Source organism: Pongo abelii, chromosome X, assembly GCF_028885655.2.
Source record: "Pongo abelii isolate AG06213 chromosome X, NHGRI_mPonAbe1-v2.0_pri, whole genome shotgun sequence".
In the NCBI taxonomy this organism is placed as follows: Eukaryota; Metazoa; Chordata; class Mammalia; order Primates; family Hominidae; genus Pongo; species Pongo abelii.
In genome coordinates, this window is record NC_072008.2 from 109,527,448 (window position 1) to 109,544,864 (window position 17,417).

General features: G+C 42.5%; 1 protein-coding gene and 1 long non-coding RNA gene across 10 annotated transcripts in view; one reads left to right on the top strand and one right to left on the bottom strand.

Annotated features, from left to right (window-relative positions):
* Positions 1 to 11,960, top strand: part of PLP1 (proteolipid protein 1) — a 59,355-nt gene extending 47,395 nt beyond the window's left edge. For 4 of the 9 annotated variants that reach the window (XM_024240339.3, XM_009235077.4, XM_024240338.3 and 1 more), the window contains 6 exons: positions 4,921 to 5,107; positions 5,804 to 5,960; positions 7,137 to 7,305; positions 7,776 to 7,849; positions 8,671 to 8,736; positions 9,865 to 11,499. In XM_024240339.3, the coding sequence (XP_024096107.1) occupies positions 4,921 to 5,107; positions 5,804 to 5,960; positions 7,137 to 7,305; positions 7,776 to 7,849; positions 8,671 to 8,736; positions 9,865 to 9,936 (725 nt within the window). In that variant the 3' untranslated portion in view covers positions 9,937 to 11,499. 9 annotated transcript variants of the gene reach the window in all.
* A 61-nt stretch (positions 11,961 to 12,021) lies between these two features.
* On the bottom strand, positions 12,022 to 17,118 carry LOC129053012 (uncharacterized). Its single transcript, XR_008518132.2, has 4 exons — positions 16,822 to 17,118; positions 15,209 to 15,280; positions 14,166 to 14,269; positions 12,022 to 12,079 (listed from the first exon to the last, which is right to left on the bottom strand). It is a non-coding gene; the product is annotated as an uncharacterized LOC129053012 (long non-coding RNA).
* Between the last annotated feature and the right edge of the window lie 299 nt (positions 17,119 to 17,417).

Sequence of the window (17,417 nt, forward strand, 5' to 3'; positions counted from 1 at the left end):
GATATCACAAGGGATATGTAGGAAAGACAAGATTATAGGCAGGGCATTGTCTGAACAGGATGAGGCCAGAAGCAAAAGTCTTTGTTTGTCTCTGGCACCTCTTGATAATTGTTGTTTTACTCCTAGAACCCACCCACTGATCCCCATCCATCCCTAGTACCAGTCACGGCTGCTCTAGCATTTCGGCCTTGTCAACTACTGCAGGCCCTGATCAAGAAGGCCTCTGTTCATGGGGTGAGGTTAAGGGGTGGGTTCGGGGAGGAGGGTAAGACTGTAGTGCAGATTCGAGACCTAGGGAGATGGGGCCAGTTTCTCCCTCAATGAGCCTGCCTGTTGTTTAGCTCTATTGTATAGGGTTCTTCTATCTCTCCCTTTGTCAGCTGGATTCAAGGGACAGGCTGGGAATTGTGCAGGGTACAATTGGTCTCTTTCTACCATTCCTTTCGATGAAAGCCCTTCCTCTCCTTCCTTTGATGAGTTCCCAGATTCACATTGAATTTCCATCATGGAGCTGGTCCTTGAGGCGGGCCCAGGGCATGGGAAAGGAGGGAGGGAGGGTTGGGAGCTCTTGGCGCCTGCTTAAAGAGACAGCATCAGGATCAATACAGTCCCTTGATGAACCTGGATCTGTGTAAGATCCAGAATCACATTGGTTCTGTTGATCTCTGTCAGACCGCTGTGAAGAGCACTGGTGAGAAGGGCTTAAAGTTGGAGTATCAACTATCACAGATTGATTAGACTTGTTTTGGGAGTTTGTATACAAATGTAGCCAATCATGACATGATCTTTTCCCTTTGCTTACATTTTGCCCACACGACTTCGTTATATCCATTTTAACACTTGCTTATAGGTAGCTTTAGATTTTGATTCACAGACATATGTTTGTTCGCCCCAACAGGATTTCAAGTTTTCTAAAGAAAGGGACTGGCCTTTTAATTCCCTTCTGCTTCTCCTAATGTCTATGTCACTGCTAGTGTGCTTAATTCTTGTACTGAATTCACATAAACAGAAATGAAAGGAAAACACTGGAGGGGGTCATTATTTTTCTCTATGACCTTTCATCAAAGTCAGGCGGTTTAATCTGATTGAGTTGCATTAAGAAATGTTATTACTATATGGTTCTTTTATGCCAACTCTCTCATCTCACAGTCTGTACTTAGACTGGAAATGTGAGAATGTCTCTTGAGAGAGCCAAGGAACTTCTCCCCTAGAATCTCTTCCAGTCTTCTTGAATCAAACTCACACCCTTTCAACCAGGAGGGGTTCTGAAATGGAGAGCTTTTGGCTTTAGGCTATTGTTCACACATACCCAAGGACATTTCTTGGACTGTGAAAAATCAAAGGGAACCCAGTGGATCTTTTCTCAGAATGCTTTGATTGTCAACTACTTTGATGAAAAAATAATTTCTTGCAGGCTCTGAGTTTTTCTCAGTTAGAATCTAAAATCTGATTCTTGCTTGGACAGACTGACTGAGATTCTTCACTTCTGCTGAACTTAAATGCCCCCAAAGCAAACATTTCATCTAGGTTGCGAAGAGATGAACATCTGATGCTTATGCTGATATTACTGAATTGTTTGTAGCTTAATAGTGATAGATTTATCTAAAGTCATTTATTTCAGACTTTACATTAGAAACTCATTAAAGCCTACTTCTTTCTTGTCCCTTGCTTTGAGCTGTAGTGGAGCAGAAAAGGGGATGCTAAGTTATTCAAGCTCTAAGAAAATAGAGGAAAAATGGATGTGAAAAGAAAGGCTATGATCTGGTGACTCAGAATTGCTCCTAAGGCTTAGCCATTTATCACCCAGTAAGAACACAATCCATGACACTCTCAGGTTATTTGGATGATGATTGAGGGATCAGATACACTCAAGAGGATGTTTCCCTCTCATCTTTGCAACCCTAGAGGTGGCATCAGCTAAACCTTAAAGTGGAGTTCTCTTTTGGCTAGCAAGAGTTCAAGTTCCTCCATCCCTGACCATACCTGCACAAGCACTTAGCCCTTCCCAGATGAAAATGCTGGGGTGAGTGAGTAGGCCCAAGATGGTCACTTGCTAGGGTGGATGGCTCTTCTTACCCTTGGCTAAACAAACAGTCCTGCCATTGTTCCCTGAGTCTGACCCCCTCCCCACCCCCTGGCCTGAAGGCCCCTGTGGAATACCAATCAGGCTCCTGAGATCTCAGGAAAGAACAAGGCTTCTTTGTCCGGGGGAGCTATGGAGGGCTCTGTCCAAGCCCTGACCCTGTGCTGGGGAGAAAGGGAACAGTGGGGTCACTGACCTTCCTCTCCCCCCATCCCCAGGCTTCAGAGACTTTCTTTACTAGAAAAGTCTAAGAGTTTGGGGGTGGGGAGGAGTTGGATAGGCAGAGAAGGAAAATGGCAGTCCTGTTTACTTCCAAGCTCCTTTTCTTGACTTATAGGCTGAATCTAGTATCTTAACCTGTTGTGAAAGAGGAAGGTCAATTTCTGGAATGTTTTCTGAGAACAACAATCGATTTCAGTTGTTGTGTTTTTCTCTGTGGTACACATGTGTGTATGTGCACATTTGTACACATGCATGTGCGTGTGCACACACACAGACACACCCATGGGCCAGCTCTGAAAAGATACTCTTCCCAAGCACGTTTGCAAAGTTCATGCTGAGTAAACTCAGCCTCCACTCACAGCAGCACAGCTACAGATTGCTTCTTATAGAGGCCAAGTTTCCTGGCAGCAATGCTTTAGTTCTTGGAAAAGGAAGTTCTGCTTCAAATGTTAGCTGCTTACTTTGTTTGGCTTGGGCTTCTGAACCTCATCTTTGGTGTGACACTCTTTGAAAGCCAAGAAAGGGCTGTCATTTCAGGGGATGGTGGGTAATAGGACTCACTCCTTTTGTGTCTCTGAGAACAGAGGCAAATGCCTCTACCTCGATTTTCCCATGACAGAGATAATTTGGTCTTTCCAAATCTGTTCACATTGATGCAATTCAGCCATGCAAATCACCAGGTGTTCAAGCTCTCTGGGCTAAAAACAAACTGTAACTAATGTTAACAGAATCAGGCAAAGGAGTCCCCTTTCCCTGATACCCTATAGAAAAGTGAGTGTGGCTTGGAGAAATGCTTGAATACAAAAATCCAAGCCTAAGTAATTAATACAATTTATTTTTATTGTACAAGCTGTCACAACCTGCTTATTCAAAAATAGCAGCTTCTCAGTACATTTGCTGAGTATTTGTGTGGGTGCATGTGTATACTGTGTTTATAGATATATAAAATCAGTGGGTATATATATACATATATTTATATATATACATACATATGAATTAAGACATTTTTTCTGAAGAACTTAACATTCTCATTTCTTCTACATTTTAGGGATCTGGCCGAGAGGCCAGAGGAAGCCATTCTTTTCCTCATCTAGTCAGTCATCTACTTGGCATTTGCTAAGGTTCAATCCATATGACATCTTAGAGCATGGGACTAGTACTTGGAACACAGCTGCTTTCAGAGCCTGTGACTTCTTGTGTGCCTCTCCTGTTTCTCAGCAACACTGGCGTAGGGCCTGGGATACCAGGTCTGGGGATCTCAGGGACTCTTAGCACTTTAAGACACATGTGTTCCCAGGCCATGGTGTGTTCTTCTAGTGCCAGAAAGATGTTTCATGCTTTGCTGACTTTGTATAAAGTCTGTTTGTAGCTGTTTTGACAGAATCTCAGTGTATAACTGAGGGTGGGGACATTAGCCAAGCTGCATTATAGGAGGACAAAACCACCATGCAAAGTGGCCAAAATCATTAAGCCTGCATTTTTATTATTGCGAGTAATATCAATCCTCCTATTTTCATTTCTTGTCCTGTGCTAGCTCCATCCTGTTTGGACTGCTCCTCCCATATGTAAACTAAGAAGAATCAAGCATTCCTTGCAACAAATACACACGATGCTCAAAAATATCCAGGAGCATGCAATTTCCAAAGTTTCCTCCACCTGGAATGCTCTTCATGCTAAAATCCTGTCTGACAATACCAGCACTCTGGCCTGCACTCATCCCTTCCTGGAACTCCAAGTGCATTTACCCTCTGTTACCACTTACTTGGCTGCCTGAATTGTTAGTTGAAAATGTTAGGTCTACTTAGCTAATTCTTCCTCAGGAAATTAAAGACTCCCATATGGCAGAGTCTGTGTCTTTTCTCTCTTCATATCCCGTATAACACCCAGCATAATGCTGGGCATATAGTGAGTATTCCATAAATAGTTGATGAATGACTAAAATAAGCAAGCAAACAAACAGACCAGAACAATAAGAAAGAAGGGACTGATTTCATAATCTCTCTGGCTTGCTATTTGAATTGCTGAATTATTATTATTTATTAAATATTTTTTACATTCTGGCAATAAAAGGTAAGGATTTATTTTCTTTCTTTCTTTCTTTCTTTTTTTTTTTTTTTCTTGAGACAGAGTCTCACTCTTGTTGCCCAGGCTGGAGTGCAATGGCGCAATCTTGGCTCACGGCAACCTCTGCCTCCTGGGTTTAACACATTCTCCTGTCTCAGCCTCCTGAGTAGCCGGGATTACAGGCATGCGCCCATGCCTGGCTAATTTTTGTATTTTTAGCAGAGACGGGGTTTTGCCATGTTGGCCAGGCTGGTCTCGAACTCCTGACCTCATGTGATCCACCTGCCTCAGCCTCCCAAAGTGCTGGGATTACAGGCATGAGCCACCGCGCCCGGCCAAAGATTTATTTTCAAGAATGAAACAAAGTAAGGATTCTGGGTCAATCTCACATGCTGAAAGCCAAAACCTCTAGCCGCTCCTGCTTTTTGACTCCGGGGTGCCCACTATCTCCGAGCCTGTGAGCACAGGGCCTGGCTGGCCTGGCAGAGAGGTTTGAGTGGCATGAGCTACCTACTGGATGTGCCTGACTGTTTCCCCTTCTTCTTCCCCAGGCTTGTTAGAGTGCTGTGCAAGATGTCTGGTAGGGGCCCCCTTTGCTTCCCTGGTGGCCACTGGATTGTGTTTCTTTGGGGTGGCACTGTTCTGTGGCTGTGGACATGAAGCCCTCACTGGCACAGAAAAGCTAATTGAGACCTATTTCTCCAAAAACTACCAGGACTATGAGTATCTCATCAATGTGTAAGTACCTGCCCTCCCACACAGACCCATCTTTTTTTTCCCTCTCTCCATCCTGGAGATAGAGAACTCTTCAGTACCTTAGTAACTAGCAGGGGACTGGGGTGGAGCCAGACCGGATTCCCGAGTCTTCCCTCTGTGCAGATCTCTCCTGCTCCGCATTCGAAGCCCATTCAGAAAGGAGAGGTCTGCCTGCCTGCCTGTCAGCCCCTCCCACCCCCGCCCCCTTGTTTTCTTACACGTGTTCTGACTTCTGCTAGGTGTGGTTCATATTGCCCAAGTTGGAGCCTCCAGCGTAGTAGGTATGGAGAAGCCAAGGGAGGCACTGAGCCTCTCCTGTTCCTAGAACAAGTTAGGCTCCTGTTCCTTCACCCACCTTTCTTCTTGTCTAGCTCCCTACTTCTGTGAGTTAGCATGTCGGAAGGGTGGGGCAGGGAGAGTAGGTCCCTGGTTCTCCAGGTCCTAGGGTAAGCAAGGTGTGGCGGGAGGGGCATATGTTTCTGGTCACATACACCCTGTCTTCACTTATTTCAACAAAGATAAGGTGAAAGCATGCAGGAGGAACCTGGTGATTACTCTAGAGAATCCCTAGCCTTGTTAAGGTGCTAGCTCTGGTGTATACCTCACTTATGTCGGGAAAGAAGCCAGGTCTTCAATTAATAAGATTCCCTGGTCTCGTTTGTCTACCTGTTAATGCAGGATCCATGCCTTCCAGTATGTCATCTATGGAACTGCCTCTTTCTTCTTCCTTTATGGGGCCCTCCTGCTGGCTGAGGGCTTCTACACCACCGGCGCAGTCAGGCAGATCTTTGGCGACTACAAGACCACCATCTGCGGCAAGGGCCTGAGCGCAACGGTAACAGGGGGCCAGAAGGGGAGGGGTTCCAGAGGCCAACATCAAGCTCATTCTTTGGAGCGGGTGTGTCATTGTTTGGGAAAATGGCTAGGACATCCCGACAAGGTGATCATCCTCAGGATTTTGTGGCAATAACAAGGGGTGGGGGAAAATTGGGCGCGAGTCTGTGGCCTCGTCCCCACCCAAGGCTGGGTCCTCTCTAGGGGCCTGGCATTTGAGTGAGGAAGCGATGGCTGCAGCCGAACGAGAAGGTCAGGAAGAACGTGGTGCCCAGCTGGCTTAGGCTCGCCTTTCAAAGGTTCCCCAAGCAAATTTCTTCTCAAAACAGAAAGCATGAGTTTTGTGAGATGCTTTGTACAATCAGACCATTTCTAAGCCATCTGTTGGTATCCCTTTGCTTCCTTCCTAGGAGGGACCACAAGAGTGGATCTAACTGGACAAGAGTCTAAAATGCTGCTCATGTGATTGAGACTTGGGCACCCGATCTGAGAGGGAGGATCAATAATAAAAATTAAATAATTGACTCCAAGGTGAAATTTACAATATTCTGGGATCCTGCACTGTTGGAGGTCCCAGAGGGAATTGGAGTAGATCTGCATGTTGAATGTTTTATTGTCTGAGGGTTATCCATGCTTTGAATGAGGTGCACATTTGTTTTCAGTCTCTGGAGTTAAAGATCCTTTGGCGGCTGAACATGTATGGGTTCCAGCAATGTCTTTTTGTGGCCAGCAGTTAGCTTAGAAAGGTTTTGTATCTGAAATTTTAATCTCCTATTGGCTTTGTTCAATGACTAGGGAACAAAAATGTTCCTGTGGCAAGGAACATTTTCTAAGCTCAGCCTAAGGCACAAAATGGCACGACTTTCTTTCAAGATCTGTTTTGATTTCTTTACACCTTATCTGCCCAAAAACATCCTCTGAAGCCTCTCTAACCCAGGGATCCTCCTTACTCCTCCCCTACCCATTCCCCCCACCCTCCATCATACTAGGGCCAGTTCTCTAGTAGATACTGCCAATTACCCTTGGCAGAGGTGCCCTGCTCACTGATTTCATTTGAGGGAGAGCCCTGGAACCTGGTTTTAATGTCTGGCACACGCCACTCCAGGATCTCCCAGTTTGTGTTTCTACATCTGCAGGCTGATGCTGATTTCTAACCACCCCATGTCAATCATTTTAGTTTGTGGGCATCACCTATGCCCTGACCGTTGTGTGGCTCCTGGTGTTTGCCTGCTCTGCTGTGCCTGTGTATATTTACTTCAACACCTGGACCACCTGCCAGTCTATTGCCTTCCCCAGCAAGACCTCTGCCAGTATAGGCAGTCTCTGTGCTGATGCCAGAATGTATGGTGAGTTAGGGCACGGGTGCTTTGGCTCTCCTACCCACTATGGAAGCACTATATATTTGGTTATTTTCTTAGTGTAAGGAGGGTGGTGATTATGAGAAAAATATAAGATGATGAATGATTGGGTCTTAGTTTATTAATCCTTCCCTACTGAAACCAGAGAGGTTTCTTCCCCAGGAAGGGAACTTGGAGATGGTGGGAATTTTCTTAGCCATTCACATTGGCCTACTCTAGTTGACTGCTGTTCACAACCCCAAAGCAGCACATTTCAATAACAAACACAAGGTTTCACCACTGTTCAATACCACCTTCTCTTTTTTGTAAACCTGTAGAAAAGAGGATCCTGATTGTTGGTAGAATCCAACTTTACAGCCAGGATAATTAGAGATGGAAGAAGGGCTCTGGGGGAAAGTCTCCATGTGGCCCCGTAACTCCACAAAGCTTACCCTGCTTGATTTTTGTGTCTTACTTAGGTGTTCTCCCATGGAATGCTTTCCCTGGCAAGGTTTGTGGCTCCAACCTTCTGTCCATCTGCAAAACAGCTGAGGTGAGTGGGTTATTTGGGTTATTTTACAAGGGAGTATCTAATACCATACAAATTACACCCATGGCCTTCAATTTTAAGGACTGAAAGTTTCTCTTTGCTGGATTTTGAATTAGCCGATTGCCTTCTACAACATGTTGGCTAAGTATGCCTGAGCCAATGAGCATAGAAGGTAAAACACCTGTTTTCTCTAGAGTTGCATAGAAAGACTTCCTTTCCAACCCTTCCCCTCTTAAAAGAGAAGTTTGTAGCTTTAGGTAAAGATAGAGCCTAATGGCAAAATCCCCGACATGAAAATTTTCATTCCTTTAGTTAAAAACCATATCAAGAAAATGGGCTGTGCACAGAGGCATTCATAGGTTTTATAAAAACATTTTCAGTTTGGAACTTCTTTATCTCAAATGAGAGGTAAAATAAGTACATTTGAAAGGGAAAGCACTGTATTGAGAACAGATATTATATACAAATAAGGCAGGGGAATAAAAGTAAATCCTGGGGAGAAAGGCAGTAAATTATTTCTTTGACAGCAAAATGTTGACTTTAAATTTTGGGCCCCTGGGCACAACTGTAGGGAACCAGTTAATTATTTTGGAGTACTGTACTATTTCATGACTATTCTGTGTTCTGGGTGTTATGGGCCAGGTGCTATGGTGTATACTGAAGACTGGGAGGCCCACATTTAGGGAAGTGAAAATTTAGTTAGAGATGTGGAATTAGCACACAAGAAAGATATCAACACATTCAGAAAGCTGTATTCATGATTTACAGTGGAGCATATTACTGCTGTTGCAAGAAACAGTTCTTCCTCTTTCATTTTCCTGCAGTTCCAAATGACCTTCCACCTGTTTATTGCTGCATTTGTGGGGGCTGCAGCTACACTGGTTTCCCTGGTGAGTTGACTTTGAATGATCTTGGCAAGTAAATAGGCCTGAGATAGTGTGGGTACAGTTATTCTGAAAGGCAAGAAGGTAGGCTGCTTCCATCCTTGAAATGCTGGAGGGAAGCTTCTTGGAAGATAGCAAAGGGTAGAGGCTCCGTACTTCTACCTGCATTGGCAAGGCAGAAAGACATCACAAATTAGATAGGAACAAGAAAAGTGGTGTGAGGAAAGAGGTAAGAGATTCATAGACACGAATGATAATATTTAGTATTTATAGAACATGTAATGTTGCCAAGTACTTTGCAGTCATAAATTACAGTTAATTTTCAATACATTTTGATCAGATCAGTGACAAAACACTGAAACATCACGAAACATGACTTGCTATAGCCTGGAATTCTATATACTATCAATATGAATCCACCTTGGATACTCTCCAGTGGATTTAGTTACTCATATGGAAATACTGGGAGGACCTCCTAACATTATTAGAATTGTTATGATTATAATACAATGCTATGTCCCAGGTCTTGCTGAGAGTGCTACAGTGCCCTGTGAATGTAGTGTGCTCATTGTGCAGATTAAAAACCTAAGGCACTGAAGGGTGAAGTGATTTATCTGAAGTTATTTTATAAGCAGTGATCAGACAAGATGAGCTCACAGAACTCCTGGCCCCTACTGCTGAGGTTTCCATACAGAGTCAAGTAATTTCTCACCTTGTAAAATGAATTGATTCATTAACCAGGGGAGGGCTCTACTGCATGATGTGGCTGTGTGTCTACAGCAAGCACCCCATGACTCTAAGTCACTCGGATATATGGATGTGGCAAAGCCCAAATATTGTTCACTTCTCTGAGGAAAACTCAGTGCTAGATCAAACAGAGGTGTGGAATAAATCTTTATGATTTGATTCTCTGGGCCTGGACCATGAGACCCATGATGCCTCAGAGACATCGGACTTCCAGTCAAGTGTATTTGGAGAAAGCCAAGCCTGGGATGTACTGCTTTTTGCAGAACAGGGGTTTTTCCCTTATTTAGTTATGATTTTATGTCTACCCTTCCTCATTCCCAAAGGGATTTGAGGAGGGAGTGCTTTCTTTTCTACTCTCATTCACATTCTCTCTTCTGTTCCCTACAGCTCACCTTCATGATTGCTGCCACTTACAACTTTGCCGTCCTTAAACTCATGGGCCGAGGCACCAAGTTCTGATCCCCTGTAGAAATCCCCCTTTCTCTAATAGCGAGGCTCTAACCACACAGCCTACAATGCTGCGTCTCCCATCTTAACTCTTTGCCTTTGCCACCAACTGGCCCTCTTCTTACTTGACGAGTGTAACAAGAAAGGAGAGTCTTGCAGTGATTAAGGTCTCTCTTTGGACTCTCCCCTCTTATGTACCTCTTTTAGTCATTTTGCTTCACAGCTGGTTCCTGCTAGAAATGGGAAATGCCTAAGAAGATGACTCCCCAACTGCAAGTCACAAAGGAATGGAGGCTCTAATTGAATTTTCAAGCATCTCCTGAGGATCAGAAAGTAATTTCTTCTCAAAGGGTACTTCCACTGATGGAAACAAAGTGGAAGGAAAGATGCTCAGGTACAGAGAAGGAATGTCTTTGGTCCTCTTGCCATCTATAGGGGCCAAATATATTCTCTTTGGTGTACAAAACAGAATTCATTCTGGTCTCCCTATTACCACTGAAGATAGAAGAAAAAAGAATGTCAGAAAAACAATAAGAGCGTTTGCCCAAATCTGCCTATTGCAGCTGGGAGAAGGGGGTCAAAGCAAGGATCTTTCACCCACAGAAAGAGAGCACTGACCCCGATGGTGATGGACTACTGAAGCCCTAACTCAGCCAACCTTACTTACAGCATAAGGGAGCGTAGAATCTGTGTAGACGAAGGGGGCATCTGGCCTTACACCTCGTTAGGGAAGAGAAACAGGGTGTTGTCAGCATCTTCTCACTCCCTTCTCCTTGATAACAGCTACCATGACAACCCTGTGGTTTCCAAGGAGCTGAGAATAGAAGGAAACTAGCTTACATGAAAACAGACTGGCCTAAGGAGCAGCAGTTGCTGGTGGCTAATGGTGTAACCTGAGATGGCCCTCTGGTAGACACAGGATAGATAACTCTTTGGATAGCATGTCTTTTTTTCTGTTAATTAGTTGTGTACTCTGGCCTCTGTCATATCTTCACAATGGTGCTCATTTCATGGGGTATTATCCATTCAGTCATTGTAGGTGATTTGAAGGTCTTGATTTGTTTTAGAATGATGCACATTTTGTGTATTCCAGTTTGTTTATTACTTATTTGGGGTTGCATCAGAAATGTCTGGAGAATAATTCTTTGATTATGACTCTTTTTTAAAATAGGAAAATTGGACATTAAACATCACAAATGATATTAAAAATTGGCTAGTTAGATGAATCTATTGGGATTTTCTACAAGTATTCTGCCTTTGCAGAAACAGATTTGGTGAATTTGAATCTCAATTTGAGTAATCCGATCGTTCTTTCTAGCTAATGGAAAATGATTTTACTTAGCAATGTTATCTTGGTGTGTTAAGAGTTAGGTTTAACATAAAGGTTATTTTCTCCTGATATAGATCACATAACAGAATGCACCAGTCATCAGCTATTCAGTTGGTAAGCTTCCAGGAAAAAGGACAGGCAGAAAGAGTTTGAGACCTGAATAGCTCCCAGATTTCAGTCTTTTCCTGTTTTTGTTAACTTTGGGTTAAAAAAAAAAAAGTCTGATTGGTTTTAATTGAAGGAAAGATTTGTACTACAGCTCTTTTGTTGTAAAGAGTTGTGTTGTTCTTTTCCCCCAAAGTGGTTTCAGCGATATTTAAGGAGATGTAAGAGCTTTACAAAAAGACACTTGATACTTGTTTTCAAACCATTATACAAGATAAGCTTCCAGGCTGCATAGAGGGAGGAGAGGGAAAATGTTTTGTAAGAAACCAATCAAGATAAAGGACAGTGAAGTAATCCGTACCTTGTGTTTTGTTTTGATTTAATAACATAACAAATAACCAACCCTTCCCTGAAAACCTCACATGCATACATACACATATATACACACACAAAGAGAGTTAATCAACTGAAAGTGTTTCCTTCATTTCTGATATAGAATTGCAATTTTAACACACATAAAGGATAAACTTTTAGAAACTTATCTTACAAAGTGTATTTTATAAAATTAAAGAAAATAAAATTAAGAATGTTCTCAATCAAACATCGTGTCCTTTGAGTGAATTGTTCTATTTGACTTCACAATAGAAACTTAATAATCGTACCTTGTTCAAGGAGCTCATTCATTTTTCAGGTCATCCAAGTCATTCTCATAACATTTCTCTGAAATAAATAGTACATGAATAGATTACTTCTATTTTTATAGTTGAAGACACTAAGAAATAGAAGCAAAGTAATTTGCCCAAAGAAATCCAATAAATACATGTCTGAGCTTGTGTTAAAACGCAGATATTGAAACCAATTTATTGCCTGCATAAAGGTTTCTTTTCTCTTCGAAGTTGGGTTTCAGAATATTCAGAGTCAACTATGGTTACTTTGTCAATACCTTAGTGGTGCCCCAGTCCCCGGTGCATTTAGATTTAAGTTATTGTTACCTTCTCTTTAAATTGTTTGGATATTCCAGTAATGACCCCTTAGTAATTCATACGTGACTAATATTTAGTTTTATTTGGATAGTACTGGATGGAAGGTTTAGTACTTAAAGGACAGAGCAGGTATGGAAAGGGCAACGTAAATGTAAACAGGCTGTGGCAGGGCAGTACTAAAATAAATTAGTGACACCTACCACCCTGGATGGCCAGCCTACTAGCCCACTGGGGACATAACATTAAAGCCCTTTCACAACCCTAGGTTAGAATTTGGCACGCTTGGACAGCACCCTGATGACCAGCTTAAAGAAAGCTGTCTTAAAATCATTTCATTGTCCCATAGTTGCAGCTGGCAAATGATTGGAGAGAAAGGAATCTTTAGCTGGAGGGATGACAAGTCAGTCATCAGTTAAGGGGCTCCATTCAAAAGCAGTTTCAATTTAATTTCCTGATTTCTGCTTAACCACAATTAATATTCTGCAAGCGAGTCTGGTTGAATGACTTTAAGACATAAAGAATAAAAATATGACAGGGACTTATTTTAAGACACTGCAAACAAGGGCACAGCACCATATTTTGGAGAATTGATTCAGGGTTCTACAGAGTGATTGTATTTTTGCCTCAGAGGAACCGAAAGCCAGTTCCCAAGAAAGTTATGTTTTCCATGTGCCCTTATTTGGCTCTGCCCTCTGGGATGCATCTATAGATGGAGTTTCTAGGCTCTCAGAAGCTGAGAGCATCTCCAGTGTATCAATTGAACCCATTGTTCTTAGCTCTCCCACACACCATAAACCTCCTTTTTTCTAATTGAAAGAGCCCTCTTTGTGCTGAGATCAGCCAAAGATCAAGATGCAGCAGTATAAACAAGAAACATTTTTTTACAGCACCAGTTGTATTGCTTTTCCTATCTTCAGGGTCAGTACTTAGTGCAGTTATGCAGAACGTGGAAGCTCCAGCTTTGTCCAGAGCAACATTCGTTCATTCCTTAATTCGTTCTGTGAACATTCATTGAGAAACTACTAAGTATTGTGTTAAACCCCAGGAAGTTCAAGTTTGGGGGCAGTGTGGGTAGAAAGGTGATCAAGACCAGATCTTACACTCAAGGATCTCTCTCAGATTCAGCCATAGCAGACAGGTCTTCCAGGGTAAACTGGAGTGGAGGCAAGGAGTGTGCAAAAGGCAGTCTGACTGGCTGACTCCAGTGGGCATCTGAATTCTCCCCTCAGTATGTGGGAGGGGTGGGTGTTAAGGGCCTTGACTTCACATGGCTCTGGGTTTTTAGGGCACGGATACAAACAAAACTTCAATTTAGAGTCCTGACAACTTGTGACTTGCTCTTTCTATGTCACCCTGCTTCTTGCTTTACATGTGACAGCATTTATGCACACACTGGCACAATGCATATGCGTGCTTCCACCCACTCAATCATTTGGGGAGTCAGAGGGCACATGAATCAAGACTGATATAAACCCAAGCTATTCAGTCTGGCCTTTTGTCTCTACCCAGGCTAAGTCTGAGAAGCCAAGGAAGGGTAATGTAAGATATAACATATCAAAACTGCACTTGTATCCCCTAAATTTATACAACAACAACAAAAAAGATACCAAGTCTTTCTCTGTTTGGATTTCCTTAACTGTGAACACAGGTAGTGTGTCTATTTTGACATTAACAGTTAACTTCATGAATATTAAGTAACAAATAAAAGAAATACTCATTATTATATTTACAAAATCAATACTTGGCCATTCCTACATCAATAAGCAGGTAAGGACTTCAAGTCAATATTTATACATTGGGAAAGATTTTCCTTGTTCACTCACTTGTTTGAAAGAAGCAAACATACTCTTCATTATATTTGTTGTCCCACAAAGTTTGGTGTCTATGTGCTCCTGTTCTGAGACTCCTTGAATTGATTGACTTTATTCTAAAGGAAAATATCAGATAAGGTAATGAGTGTTTTACTGATTATGGATCAGTACAAAGAAATCCAGTCTTAACATTTTACTCAAACTCTCAAAAAATATTTATTTGATAAATTATCTGTGCCAAGTGTTATGCTAAGTGTTTGTGGTATAGCAGTTAATAAAAGAGATACAGTCTCAGCCCTCACGGAGCTCAACTAAAGACAGAAAGGGGTAGGCAGGGAGACAGGGAGCATGGTGAAGAATGAGGCTAACATCCTTCCACAGAAACAGTGGAAAAGATAGAATCAGGGAGAAATTTGCACAGTCCCATGAGAAACAAAGAGTCATGTAAAAAAAAAAAAAAGATATAGACATGCAAGTCTGTATTTAGGTAAATGCAATGGTATTTAAGATTGAAAAACATTAAATAGGCTTGGACTGTTTTGCCCCCCAATGTGGAAAGTCACCCAGCTCTAGGTTCCAAAGGAACTAGCTTCACGGATCTTCTATATATTATGTGAAACCCTATCTTTCAAGCATCAAAGGGGCAAAATACAAAGCTGATTCTGAAGGTTACAGTATTAAAACCAAACAAGCCAACTGATATTTGAAAGTGTATAGATGGTTTTAATTCTAGTTGATGATGAATTTACATGTAGACCAACTTTAAAAAACAACAGGGAAATGTGGCTCTTGCAATCAAAGCTTCCTTCCATGTCCCCAACATGTACCAGATAGAAATTTGGTGAAATCTCATTTGACTTAAAAGATGAAATCAGCCCACATTATCCAAAAAAAAGTGAACAGATACATAAAAATTATCCTATATGCAGATGATATTATCACAAGCTCAGAGTGGTCTTAGCAAACAAATGGCTCAGCTAATTACTGCTAGGAAGAAAGTATACATATCAACTTTCCTAAAAAAAAAATTTGTCAATTTCAGTAGATGTTCCTACCTTCTTGTTGGTGAGTAGTGTGAATAATTCCACAAAGCAGTTACCTCAGGATATATTCTGCAGCTGGCTTATCTGAAAGGACAAAAGTAAATTACATTTCTCAAAGCCAGGTAATATATGGGTGCTTATGGAATTTCTGCACATGTGTTGTTGTTTGTTTGTCTTTAATAGCTTAGCAGGTTACAACTACTTTAAAATATTTCCAGGTTAAAAAATTTTAAGTCATGCTTTATGCCCTATTTGTCTTGGTGTTAAAGAAGATTCAAAATAATTGTCTGGGCAGGGCGTGGTGGCTCATGCCTGTAATCCCAGCACTTTGGGAGGCCAAAGAGGGCATATCACTTGAGCTTGAGGTCAGGAGTTCAAGACCAGTCTGGCCAACATCGCAAAACTAAAAATACAAAAATTAGCCAGGCGTGGTGGTTCAAGCCTATAATTCCAGCTACTCAGGAGGCCGAGGAACAAGAATGCTTGAGCCTGGGAGGCAGAGGTTGCAGTGTGCCGAGATTGTGCCACTGCACTCCAGTCTGGGCAACAGAGGGAGACCCTGTCTCAAAAATAATGATAATAATAATAATAATAATAATAATAATAATAATTGCCTGAAGATAACCTTGGCCCGGACTGTAAGCAGCCTTGCCTCCAACAATAATAGCTGCACTTTATCAAGCACTGTATCTGCAAAGTACTTTACACATCTCATTTCATCCTCACATCAGTCTTACGAGGCAGAAGCAACTATTATCCTTCAGTTCCATGCTGAAGCATGTGGCCTTGTTGGTCACATCAGTTTACACATGAGCATGTTAATCCTATCCTAGCTCGGCTGACTGGCAAAGCTGCAGAGATTCGCTGAATTCCGGTATTTGTCAGGGAGCAGAGCCACTATCACTGTAGCTCAGTATTGTGAACAAAAGTTCTCTGAAAAGGGGCCACAAAGCGAGACACCGCCTCTACAAAAAAAAAGAAAAAAAAAAAGTACTCCAGCATGGTACCTAGTGCCTGTAGTCCCAACTACTCTGGAGGCTGAGGTGGGAGTATAGCTATAGCCCCAGAGGCTGCGGGTGCAGTGAGCTGTGATTGCACCATTACACTCCATCCTGGGCAACAGAGCGAGACCCTGTCTTGAATAAAAAATAAAACAAACAAAATTATTAAAAATAAAAAGGAATTTGGAGGAAAGAGACCTTTTTTTTTGAAACAGGGTCACTCTGTTGCCCAGGCTATAGTGCAGTGGCACTGTCTCGGTTCACTACAGCCTTGACCTCCTGGGCTCAAGTGATCCTCCCACCTCAGCCTCCAGAGTAGCTGGGACTGCAGGCGACTGCCCCATGCTCAGTGCTAATTAAAAAAAAATATTTTGTAGAGACATGGTTTTGCCATGTTGCCCAGGCTGGTCTCGAATTCCTGGCCAACCTTGGCCTCCCAAAGAGCTGGGATTACAGGCATGAGCCACTGCTCCCTGCCCCAAGGAAAGAGACTTTATTCCAGAGAACAGTTTGGACACCAGAGACACACAGCCTTAGGTGTAAAATGAAGGTGTGCTCCAGAGGGCAAAGCTAGGGTTATACTTTTACAGCAAAAGTTTATGCAAATGAAGTATTCAAACTCACCTAGTTCTGACTGGTTGATAGAACTGAGCCCTGATTGGTCAAGGCAACTGAGCCCTGATTGGTTGAGGCAGCTAAGCCATGATTGGTCAAGGCAGATGATCTCAGATTGGTTGGTTCAGGTGAGCTCTGGAAGTCCCAAAGTTGAACAGAGGTGTGGGTTTTGGAGGAACTTGAGACCTCTGACCTTTAGTTGGCAGATAGCCACTTGGCTGTATTTAAAATTTAGGCCCAGTTAGCCACTCAGGATCCATTTTGGAGCACCGCCTATTTCAGGTTCACATTTGTTCATAGTACCTGCCAAAAACTCCATTGAGAGAAGCAGTGGTTAAGGGGGGATAACCTGAAGGAAGTGTACTCCATTCATTCCCCAGTCATCTCCAAATATTTTTTATTGTGCAATACTATCAGTAAAACATGTTGGAGCCTACATCCCCCCGCCGTGACCTTGCTGCTCTAAGTGTGGTCTTAGAACAAGGAGCATCAGGATCACCCGGGAGCTAGTTAGAAATGCAGAATCTCAGCCTGATCTACACCCACTGAATCAGAAACTGCACTTTAACAAGATCCCAGGACGATTTGTATACATATTAAAATTT